The following is a 13360-nucleotide window of genomic DNA, read 5'->3' on the forward strand; positions in this document are numbered from 1 at the left end:
TCTTTTAGTTAATAAAATATTGTATATAAATGCTATTATAAAAAATTTTAATATATAATATATAACGGGCTCTCTATAAAAAATAAAAAAAAAAAAAAAAAAAAAGAAAAGAAAAGAAAACTTAGATATGTAATTAATATTATATATATATATAATATACATAGATACTATATGCATTTACATTTATATATTATATATATATAGTAAAATAATATTATATATATATACATATATATAGATATATACTTTTATAATATCCGTCATTTTGTAATAATAATAATATATATATATATATATTATTTTAAATACGCTATTTTTTATATATATATATTAAATCTAATTAAATACAACATTTTTTTTCACCATAAATGTATAATATATTTATATATATATATATATATATTAAACAATTTATTCAATTCTCAAAAAGAAGGTATATATTTATTTTTTTTTTCTCTTAACAAATAATATATATTATAAATATTATATTGTAATTATCATCATATAAAATTATGTAGATTATTTTTTTATAATATATACAAAGGGAAATAAAAAATAAAAATAAATTAATAATTTGTATATGGATAAATTTTTTTTTTTTTTTTTTTTATTCTCTCTTTATAATTTATTAAACCTCATGAAAGTAAATATTACAAAATATAATATTTAATATATATTATTATATTTAATTACGTATCACATTTAAAAAGAAAAAACATCATAAAAATATGTTGAGGGCTATATAATTATGGTTTGGTATATATATTTATATAATATGACAATTTATTTTTATGAAAATATAGTAAAATATGTATAAATAAGGAATTACAAAAGAAGAAGAAAAAGAAAATTTTTTTTTTAATTTACTTCATTTATTTATATTTTTTCTTTGAGGAGAATATATAAAAATTTGATAGCAGGAAAAAATATTATCTTGTAATTATATTTTTATTTTTTTTTTTTATTGTACCTATATTTAAGTGTATATTTTGTGATCATTTTTTTTGAAATTTATATTTCAACATGAATGAGGAAAATGAAATGAACGAAGTGGATGATGCGTGTTATGACGAAAGGACCAATGGATTGGAAAACGAAACGAAGGAACTTGGGAGTAGTGAGAATGTTACAAAAGTGGGTGAATTGAATGAAATGGTTATAAATGAAACGGAAGATGGTGAAGAAGATGATGATGTAGAAGATGATGATGTAGAAGATGATGATGTAGAAGATGATGATGTAGAAGATGATGATGTAGAAGATGATGATGTAGAAGATGATGATGTAGAAGATGATGATGAAGAAGATGATGATGATGAAGAAGATGATGATGATGAAGAAGATGATGATGATGAAGAAGATAATGAGGATGAAGATGATGATAATAATGATGATGATAATAATAATGATGAAGATAATGAGGAGGATCAGAATAACTTACAAATTGATGAAGATCCATATTTATTAAAAGACGCAAGTTACATTAAAAAGAACGAACTATGGAAAAATAGACAAAGAGTATTAATAGTACGATCTCCCCTAAAAAAAAAGGGTTGTAAATCATTTATTGATAATTTAAAATTGTTATTACCTCACCATAAGATGGAAAATAAATGGGATAAAAAAGTCCCTAAAAGTGAATTAAATGATATAAGCTATAGTAGAAATTGTAACAATATAATATTTTTTGATGTAAAAAGAAAACGTTATTGTTTATGGATATGTAAAAGTATAACAGGTCCATCTTTATATTTTGAAATATTAGATTATATTCCTTTACATAGTTTATTATTTTCAGGTAATTGTTTATTATATTCAAGACCTCTTTTAATATTTAGTAAACACTTTGATGAATTAGATCATTTAAAATTAATTAAAGAAATGTTTATTCATGTTTTTGGAGTACCAAATTATCATCCACTAAGCAAGCCATTTTATGACCATTGTTATAATTTTTTTTATGTAAATGATTTAATATATTTTAGACATTATCAAATCTTACCTGTAACATTAGCTGATTCAAATAATGTTAATAAACAGCAGCTGGTTGAAATAGGTCCCCAGTTTACTTTACATATTATTAAAATATTTGAGGAATGTTTTAAAGGTAGAATTCTTTATGAAAATGAAAAATATCAAAATTATGTTACACCTCAACAAGTTAAATTAAATGACCACTTGAAGAAAAAAATTAAAAATATGAAAAAGAAAAAAAATAAATACAAAAAGTTTAAATTCATTAAGCCAAATATTAAAACGGATATAGACTATTAAAAATAGAATTATACAAATATATTCATATATTCATATATATTTATATGTTATATATATATATATATATATATATATATATATATATATATGTTAGATGCATGTTTTCTTAAATTTTTATATAATTTTTTTTTTTATTTTATTTTATTTTTTCTTTTTTTTTTCCGTTTTTTTGGACATTTTCAAATATACAAAGGAAACAACATTATACTAATATGAATATTTATTTTTTTTAATTCGTACAATTAAATAAAAAACAACATGCATACATATATATATATATATATGTAATGTCATGCGGGAACATAAATTTTTAAAAACGAGTAATGTTCTTATTATCTATATATTTTTATAAGTTTTTAAATATATTAATAAATATAAAATCAATTATATTTTAATTAATTTTTTGAAAAAATATATATATAATAAACTATATATATATATATATATATATATATATAATTTTACAACGTACTATTTATTATTATAATGTTTTTTTTTAAAAAACAATAAAGCAAAATAAGAAAAAAAAAAAAAAAAAAAAAAAAATCATTCTTTGTATATATAATAATAAATATGTAAATAAAGAATACGTTGAATAAAAATCATTTTCCTTTTTTTTCCTTAAAAAATAAAATCTTAAGAATATTATATATATATAATATATTGTATATGTGTAAAATAATATTAATGCAATAATCATATATATATTATATATATATATTATATTATATACATATATATATATATATTCTTAATTTATAAAATAACATTCATGAATTAATAATGAATAATATATAATCTATCTATGCAATATATTTTTATAAAATATATGTTTTTATCTTAAAAAAAAAAAAAAAAAAAAAAAAAAAATTATGAAAATAAATAATTTTAAAAAAAATATTATAAATATTACTACAAAATTAATTTAACATTAAAAATATATATATATAATATATATTATATAAAGGTTTTATATATGTAATAATATTATACTTGAACAAAATGATGAATTTAAATATTTAAAGTATAAAGTGAAAAAAAAAAAATAAAACAAATATCGGAATTTATTATAAAATCATTTTTCTTTTCTTTACTTTTCTTTTCTTTTCCTTTGTTTGTTTGTTTGTTTCTTTCTTTCTTTCTTTCTTTCTATTTTTTTTTTTTTTTTTTTTTTTTTTTTCCATCAACTCTTTTGCCAAGAATATTTAATTTGAAGTAGAAACATTAAGTAAAATATTTTGGAAAGAAAGAATAAAAAAAAAAAAAAAAAAAAATGTCATTGGCTAGAGAAAAATATTTGAAAAGAAAAAGAGAACTTTTAGAAAATATAAATTTAATTGATATAGGTGAAAAGATAAGTAATACAGGGAAAAATGAAGGAAATAGTAAATCCGATAATATAAAAAAGGAAAGTAGATCAAGAGATTTTATAAAAAATGATAATAGAACACGAGAGAGTTTTAAAAAAAATGATCGTGGTGAATATATAGATAATGACAGGAAACATTTAAAAAGTAATAATTATAACATGTTAAGCTCTTATAATAATAAAGATATAAAAAATGAAAACAGAGATTTGAGAAAATCACCTTATGATCATAGAAAATTAAATAATAAGAATGAACAAGATATATTAAGTAATAAAACAAAAAGATCAAGTACTAATTTACAATATAATAATGATTACGCATTTGTAAATAAAGAGAACAATGTATTAATAAATAACAGTAGTAAAATGGTGAATTCTACTAATAATATAAATGAATATCTAAAAGATTTAAACAATATAGATATTAATGATAGCTTAATTTTATTATTTTATGTATGTAAATTATTATTAGATATGTGTTCAAAGGTTAATATGAACCAAAGTAGTATGAATACATCAGTAACATCCGTTGAAATGTTACGAGATATGAAAAGTAAAAATCGTAAAAATATAAAATTATTTAAAATTAATATATTAAATAATATTTTAATATATTTATCCGATGAAAATGTAAATACTTTAACACAAGGAAATCCAAATTATAAAGATAATAATTTTGAGAAAAGACATGAAGAAATAAGAATAGATGAAAAGTGTATTGATATCGAACATGTAGGTATAAACATTGTTATTAAGGTTATATATATAAATAATATAAAAAAATTAATATTTAAATATTTATATTTAATAAATAATAATTTTAAACATGATGGAGTTGGTAATATAAATATGTATGATGGAAGGCTTAATAAAAATGAAGAGCAAAATTATTTTACCACACCCTTGATGGAACATAAAAATATAAATTTTATGAATAATAATAATAATAATAATAATATGCATATGAATAATTATCATTATAATAATTATAATGTCAATTTTAATCCCTATAATTGTGGTGTAGTTCAAGAAAGTGAAAAGAAAAATGTGGGAAATGTAAATAATAAAGTTGTTTTACAAAAAAACTACTCGAATGAATATGAAATGAAATATAAAGAAGAAAATAAAAATAATAAAATAAATTATTTAGAAAATTTATTAAATGAGCCAACTGCAAAAGAAAAAAAAATCAAAGAAGAAAAAACAAATATCCTTTCTATAATTGAAGCACCAACTGTTATTGAAGAAATGAGAATAAAAAAATTTCAAAAAAAAGATGATTCAGTAAAAATTATATGTCCTTATTTAACCAAAAAAGTATGTCAAAAGCATAATAAGGAATGTAATAAAGTTCATTTTAAAAAAATTATATCAGAACATACTGATGTATCATTAGGAGATTGTTCTTATTTAGATACATGCAGACATATTGAAACATGTAAATTTGTTCATTATGCTGTTGATAAGGATGATCAGCAGATGAATATGAATACACAAGAAAATTTAAGTCAATCTAAATTAAGCTTTTCTTCTAATATTAAAGAGAATGTTTATGGTCCTCAATGGATACGATGTGATTTAAGAAATTTCGATTTAAGTATTTTTAATAAATATGTTAGTGTAGTTATGGCAGATCCACCATGGGATATACATATGGATTTACCATATGGAACCATGACAGATAATGAAATGAAACTTTTACCTGTACAGTTAATACAAGATGAAGGTATGATCTTTTTATGGGTAACTGGAAGAGCCATGGAATTAGCTCGAGAATGTTTACAAATATGGGGATATAAAAGAGTTGAAGAAATATTGTGGGTAAAAACGAATCATTTACAAAGAATTATAAGAACAGGAAGAACAGGTCATTGGTTAAATCATTCAAAAGAACATTGTTTAGTTGGTATTAAAGGAAACCCAATTATAAATAGAAATATTGATTGTAATGTTATCGTATCAGAGGTTAGAGAAACATCAAGAAAACCTGATGAAATTTATTCATTAATTGAAAGGTTATGTCCTCAAAATTTAAAAATAGAACTTTTCGGAAGACCTCATAATTGTAGGAGTAATTGGATAACTTTAGGAAACCAACTTAATGGTGTTGTTTTACACCATCCACAGATAAAGGAAAGATATAATAAAGTGGCTACACAATTTAACTTGCCCTTATGTGAAAAATAAGGATATATAAAAAATATATATATAATATTATATATATATATATATATATTATATTATATGTATATAATGATGTGATAAATGTCTATTTATATATCATTTTAAATATTTTATTTCATCAATAAAAATATTAATCAACATTTTAAAATGTAAAATTGCATACTTTATATATTCCTTTTTTTTTATAACCTTTAATAAAATGGATGTTTATAGTAATTGTTCCATTTATTTATTATATATACGAATTGAAATATATATATATATATATATATATATATATAATATTTAATTTATTTATTATTTATTTATTTTTTTTTTGTGTTATAAAAATATATATATATATATATATATATATATTCATCGTATCCTATTTTTTTTTTTCTTTTTTTTAACTATTATATTAATTTAGAATATATTTTTGGGTATATGATTGTTTTAAAAATTATACAATTTATACTAAATTGTAAAAATATGAAAAATTAGGATTTGCATAAAAATATATATTATATATATATATATATATATATATATATGTATGTATATTTTATTAATGTGGGAAATATTTAATTTTTATTTTATTTATAATTAAAATAAACACTTCCTTTATCTTATTCTTTTATTGTGCTTATTTTTAAAACTTAACATAACGATAATATCATAATTATATAAAACATAAATGTGAATTTAAAAGAGAACAAATTTGTAATGGATACAAATATATATATGTATACTTTTTTTTGGAGAATTTATATAAAAAAAATTCTATAAAAAAAGAAACATTCTAATATATATATATATATATATATATAATATATATGTATAATTTTTTTTTTTTTTTTTTTTGGTATATACGTTAAATATATGGGAACATTTCTGTTAAAGGTTATCTTTTATAATATCCCTAATTTATTTTATGCTAAGATTTATAAAATTATAATATAATAAAATATAGTATTAAAACACACATTTATATAAAAAGGCATATAAGAAGAGTATACATTTCTTTTAAAATATTATTTCCATAAAACCAAAAAAAGAAAAAAAAAATTTATATCCTTTTGTTAAAATTTTTAAAATAAAAAACTGACGGATAAATCTCATAATTATGTAAATTCATAAAAAAAAAGAAAACAAAAATGAGAAAAATATGGACTCCCATAAGAAGAACGGAAGAACAAAAAATAATAAAGAATAATTATGATGAGGAAAAGAAAGAAGAGTTTGAAAAATCTTTGCCAAAGGATTTTATAGAGAATAATAGGAATAAGAGGATTCCATATTTCGAAATAAAAGAATCAACACGTATACATAAAGATATTAAATAAATAAATGATTATATATATATATATATATATGTTTGTGTGTATGTATGAAATTTTATGTAAATATTCATAAATTTTATTAAATATTTTTGTATTTAATTTCTTTTTTATGTGTACCTTTGTAAGTCTAATTCAACTATATGCATTCGAAATATATTTCTTTATAGTAATAGAGCAAAAGGAGAAAAAAGAAGCGCAAAAAATATTGGCCTTAGAATTGAGAAACAAGTGCAGGTACAAAAGGCATAAATAAATAAATAAATATATACGCATATATATATATATATATATATATATATAATTCTATATTTACGTGTTCCATTTTTTAGAGCCGAAATTGATGAATTTGTAGAATGTTCAGTAGGAAGATTGTGGACAATTTTAAAGTGCAAAGATTTAATGATCTCAATGAGGAAATGCTTAAAAAAATATGAAAATCTTGAAGTATAAAAAAAAAAAAAAAAGTAAAATTATATATATATATATATATAAATATGTATATATTTTGTTTTTTTTCAAGTATGTCAAATTTCGAGAGAAACAAATAATCGAGGAAAGGAAAAAAAATGGAACAAGTTTATATAGATCAGATGAAAGAGCACGATACAACCGTTTCGTATATACGTAAAGCAACAAATAAATGGATAAATAATAAAAAATATATATATATAATATGTATGTGATTTATTTTTTTTATTTTTTTATCTTTTCTTTTTAGAGATAATGAAAAAGGATGGATTCCAGAAAAAAAATATTGAACATGTGCATCTATATTTGTTATCATTTTTTAAGAAGCTATATGAATAATCATTATAAAATATATATATATTATATATATATTATTGTATTTATACATTTTTTGTACAATATTATTTAAAAAAATAATAATATAATAATGGTATAATTGTGAATTTTTTAATTTGAAAATATATGAATAATATTACAAATTTATCATGTTAAACATAAAAAAAAAAAAAAAATTAAATTAAAAGAATATATATATTTATATATTTTTTGTATTATGTGTTATATTTAATTTTTTTTTTTTTTTATTTTGTTTCGTTTTATTTATTTAATTATTATTTATTTATATTATATTATATTATATTATATTATATTATATTATATTATATTATATTATATTATATTATATTATTTTTTTTTTTTTTTTTTTTTTTTTGTTAATAAATAACTTGATATTTATCATTATTTTTATCAAACATATCAATATTTTTAAATATATTTAAAAATTTATTGTTATATGAATTAGGTTCCATATGAAAAGTGTTAAATTTTAGAAAGGAAGGTATGTTTTTGAAATATGCACAAACATTATGATGAGAGGAAAGTAAGTGTGTTAGTTTACATTTTTCTGAACAGTAGGTAGCTATATAACATCCTTGACAATATTGGAAAATATTTTCATTATCTTGTAATGTATGTATATTAATGTATGTATTACATACTGTGTTCCAACAATATATACCATAATTTAAATTTTTTAAGAAATAAAAATCTCCTATAGAATTTTGTTGTTTTAAATTATTAAAATAATATCTTTTGATTAATGTTAATTCTTGAATCATTAAATTATCCTTTATAGATTGTTTTCTTTGTAAAGCTGAATTTATAAAATGATAAAGTTTTACAGCTATAACATATGTTTGTTTCCATATATTATCATTTGTTAATTGATTTTTATTATAATATAAAACTTTAACGCATGTTGTAATATGTAATATGGATTCGCAATATTTTTTTTTTATATAAATAGAATGTAATTTAAATAGACATAACAAATCTATTATAAATAATAAAATATCTCTAGCTATTAGTATATTCATATCATCATAAAATATATCATCCAAAGAACTTAAGAATTCAATTTTATTTTCATTGATTTTTTCAACACATATTTTATTTGCTGTACCATATAAAAATTCTGTTATCATCAAAAAGAAAGAATTAATAAAATTTAAATATTTTTGATTCACAGTAATTTTTTCGATATTTGATTTTTTTAGAGATGAAATAATAATATTGAAAAAAGGGGATTCAAAAAAATTGTCTACAATTTTATTCATATCAATATTTATAAATTCTTTGAAAAAAGGAAATAAAGTTCTGAGAATATCTATATTATAATTTAAGCTAGATATAATAATTTCATCATAAATATTCTTTTCATTATTTTCTATTATTTTGTTAATACGAAGTTCAATATATTTATAAGTATGTAGTCTCATAAGAAGTCTGTAAATACTTGGGACCCCGCAAAATAAAATACCTAAAAAGGGGAAAATGAAGATAAAAAGTGTATATGACAGTGGCATATATATATATATAAAGGTATATTTTCCCATACACATATATATATATATATATATATATACCCTCATAAGTATATATTGCCATATATACATATATATATATATATATTTATTTATTTATTTATTTATTTATTTGTGTAAGGTTAAGTTTTTCTTTTTCTTTTTTATTTATTACCTGAAAATATATGCTGAGAAAAAGTATAAAATGTTTTATTTACCCTTGATAAATGATACTGATTTAGGAAATTTTCATAATTATGATAATTGAGCATATATGAAAAGATATTATTTTTAATAGAATTAAAATGATTAATTATAAGAGGTATCCATATATTATGTACTATTTGTATCCAGAATTTTCCATTATCTATATGTAAATTCATCATATTATTTATAAAATATTGATTTCTTATAATTTGTTCCATATCAGTTTTTAAATACATATCTGAAATGTGATTTTGATTTATATAAAAAAGATCCCCTTTATTCAAATAAATTTTTTGAACAAACTTTCTAATTTTTCTTAATCCTTTTATATTTTCATAAGGATATACATAATGATATTTATTTAGAAATAATTTTAAATATGTATATTTATCAATCTTTTCATCAAAATCTGGAGATGTAATAATATTTAATATATTAACTATTTCATTTATATCAATTGAAGAATAATTATAATTTAAAGAATGTACAATTTTTTTACATTTCTCTTGAACTATTTTTAAAGATCTTCTTTTTACATTTTCTTTATCATCATATATATCATATTTTTTGCTTTCTCCCATATTTTTATAATTTAATTGATTTATAAAATATTCATTTGTTGTATATGTATCAATATTTATATTATTATTTATATCTATATCTTTGTAAAGATTTGTATTTACTATATGTTTTGTTGTGGGTCTAAATTTGTAAACGTCATGATTTTCTGCTTTATAATATTTTAAATTATTCTTTATTTCTTTACATATTTCTTGTATTTTTTTTAAATGTAAATTATCTTCGTCTAAATTCATTTTAGAAAGGTATAAAATATCGTTATAATTTTCATCTATACGTATATTAGGAGGGTATATATCTATCCCACGTGTTGTACTATCTAAAACATTAGAGTTCTTTTTATTTTTATCTTTTATATCATCGTTTGATTTTTCCAGTGAGTTTACAGTAATATCATTTTTAATAAATTTAGTTTCTTTTTTGTTTATATTATCATGAACATTCCTTTCTTTGTTCATTACGTTAAAACGATTGTCCTTTTTTTCATATTCTTCACATGGTATATATTTATTAAAAATATCGTTTTTGTCAGAAACAAAATTCTCAATTAATTCGTTTAAACATTTTTTCTTTATATATTTACGATTGTTGTTGGAAATATTAAAACGTTTTAATAAATAAAATAAATTTTCTTCGTTATTATCTGCATTTTCATTAATATTGTCCACATCATGTTCTATAGAATATACCATTTTTCATTTAACAGAAGGGAGATAAAAAAAAAAAAAAAAAAAAAAAAAAAAATATATTTATGAAATAAAAAAAAATAACAGTTAGCACATATTTAATAATATATGTCTATGTAAATATTTTATATTTATACATATTTATATTGTGCAGCAAAATACCAAAAAATTAAATTTATGTAAATATAAAATGATTCAAATATTTTCTATGATAAAAGTATTAAATAAATATACATATGTATGAACATAAATATATATAATAATAATAATATAACAACGTGAAAAGAAATTTTTTTTAATTGGAAAAAGGAGAATATAATATATATGTATATAATCGAGTGCACACACAAAAAAAAAGTGAACCAAAAAAAAAAAAAATAAATAAATAAATAAAAATAAAAATAATAAAATAAATTATAATATATATATTATATATATACATGAAACGATGAATCCTAAATATTACAAAGTATATACCATATATTACTACATTTTAACAATACAATTATGTTATTTCCATTTTATCCTGTATTAATTTATATAAGATCATTTTAACATGTTATTAGAAAAAATAAAAGAAAGAATAGACAACGTAGATCGGAATATAAATTAATATAAATAAAATAAAAAAATAATAAAAGATTTGTTACAAAAGTATAATATTGGATCAACATAGGGAATTCATATATATAAGAAAAAAAAATATATGCAAATATATATATAAAGGTGAATATATGGGATAGTACCTTCATCTTTCCTAAAAATACATATAATACAAAAAAAAAGGAAGAAAAGACGGAAAAAATAATTCTTCTAAGTTATATATATTTGAAAAAATATATTAATTCTTATTTATATTTACAATGCTACGTATAAAATATACATACATATATACATACATACATACATATATCTATATATATATATATTTAAATTTAATAAATGAAAAGTACGAAAAGGTTTCTATTACATGTTAATATAAGAAAACTCACTACATTTCTTATTTATATATAATTACAAAATGGGAGAATAATATTTATGTTGCTGTTAATAAAACTGAAAAAAATATGTACATATTTATATCTTATATTTTTGTTAATTTTTTTTTTTTTTTAAATAAAAAATATGAGGGGAGAAATTCAACTTTTTCTATTGATATTTTGTGTTATTAAATATTATAAAAGAAAAAAATATATCTTTGAATTTATTTTATATTAAATAATTTCATAGAAGTGTTATTAGACACTCCGTATAAAAAAAATAAGGAAAGAATTACTTTTTTTATACATGTTAAGAGAAAAACATATGCATATATTTAATGATTTAATTTTTATGGGAGTTTTCTATGAAAATATATATAATTATATAAATTGTTATCATTTTAAAAAACGTGAAAAAAAAAAAAAAAATGAATATACATATATATATATATATATATTTAAAAGCATGTCTCAGCGTGTGTAGATTAAAAGTATTACATGATTTTGAAAAAAAAAAAATAATCACAAAATATATAAAATATATATATATATATATATATGTTTACTTATTTTTTATATTTAATATAATTTTTCGTTTAGATTGTATCTCAATTTTGACTTAATAATATAAATATACACTTCTTTCGAATTGTAGAAATAGATGAAAAAAAAAAAAAAAAAAAAAAAAAAATGGAAGAACCTAAATGTGATATTTTATATGAACATATGAATTATGAAAATAAAATAAAATTAATTAACATAGCAAAGGAAATATATATAAATATAAATAATAATAAAATAAATTCTTGGAGAAATGCAACTATAGCTTTAAGAGATAAAATAAAGGAAGTTTTAGATTTTAACGAAAAAGGTTGGCATATAATAATTGGATCCAAATTTGGATTTTTTTGTACTCATGAAATTTATCATGCTTTGCATTTTAAATTAGATCATATAGAGTTCCTTATTTTTAAACATGGATAAATAAATAAAAAAAAAAAAAAATATATATATATATAATATATTAATATCTATAAATAATTTTGTTTTTTTATATATGGTATTTTTTATTTTATCTTTTAAATAATAAAAGAACGTATGCGTAAAAATGTATCTTTTAATTTTTTTTTGGGGGGGAAGCATATATTCACATTTACCATATAAGAACTTATAATAAATGAAATTTTTTAATTAAAAAGAAAAAAAAAAAAAAAAAAAGAAACATTCACATATATAGAAGAATACTTGTTTTTATTAAAGATATAATTTGCTTTGTTCCAATGTAAAATATATATATATATATATATATATTTTTTTTTTTTTTTTTTTTTTTTGTTCTTGTGCATTGTTACAACATTTTTCTGTTAATAGAAATACGTGCACACTAAAGGGAAAACAATTTTTTATAAGAAATGAAAATAATTAAATG

General features: G+C 18.1%; 5 protein-coding genes across 5 annotated transcripts; 4 read left to right on the forward strand and 1 right to left on the reverse strand.

Moving 5' to 3' along the window:
• Positions 1-1023: 1023 nt before the first annotated feature.
• Positions 1024-2274, forward strand: PF3D7_0729400 (ribosome biogenesis protein BRX1, putative; the record flags this gene model as incomplete). Its single annotated transcript, XM_001349153.1, has 1 exon — positions 1024-2274. The coding sequence occupies one exon, from the start codon at positions 1024-1026 to the stop codon at positions 2272-2274; it is 1251 nt and encodes a 416-aa protein (XP_001349189.1).
• Positions 2275-3547: 1273 nt separating this feature from the next.
• PF3D7_0729500 (mRNA (N6-adenosine)-methyltransferase, putative) lies at positions 3548-5830 on the forward strand (the record flags this gene model as incomplete). The annotated part of the gene is made up of 1 exon (XM_001349154.1): positions 3548-5830. One exon carries the CDS (start codon positions 3548-3550, stop codon positions 5828-5830), a length of 2283 nt encoding a protein of 760 aa, XP_001349190.1.
• Positions 5831-6963: 1133 nt separating this feature from the next.
• PF3D7_0729600.1 (conserved Plasmodium protein, unknown function) lies at positions 6964-7907 on the forward strand (the record flags this gene model as incomplete). Its single annotated transcript, XM_024473146.1, has 5 exons — positions 6964-7129; positions 7317-7383; positions 7479-7593; positions 7670-7773; positions 7868-7907. The coding sequence occupies 5 exons, from the start codon at positions 6964-6966 to the stop codon at positions 7905-7907; spliced, it is 492 nt and encodes a 163-aa protein (XP_024329052.1).
• A 423-nt stretch (positions 7908-8330) lies between these two features.
• Positions 8331-10957, reverse strand: PF3D7_0729700 (conserved protein, unknown function; the record flags this gene model as incomplete). Its single annotated transcript, XM_001349156.1, has 2 exons — positions 8331-9436; positions 9655-10957. The coding sequence occupies 2 exons, from the start codon at positions 10955-10957 to the stop codon at positions 8331-8333; spliced, it is 2409 nt and encodes an 802-aa protein (XP_001349192.1).
• Positions 10958-12621: 1664 nt separating this feature from the next.
• On the forward strand, positions 12622-12915 carry PF3D7_0729800 (dynein light chain, putative; the record flags this gene model as incomplete). The annotated part of the gene is made up of 1 exon (XM_001349157.1): positions 12622-12915. One exon carries the CDS (start codon positions 12622-12624, stop codon positions 12913-12915), a length of 294 nt encoding a protein of 97 aa, XP_001349193.1.
• Between the last annotated feature and the right edge of the window lie 445 nt (positions 12916-13360).

Source organism: Plasmodium falciparum (genome assembly GCF_000002765.6).
Source record: "Plasmodium falciparum 3D7 genome assembly, chromosome: 7".
Classification (NCBI taxonomy): Eukaryota; Apicomplexa; class Aconoidasida; order Haemosporida; family Plasmodiidae; genus Plasmodium; species Plasmodium falciparum.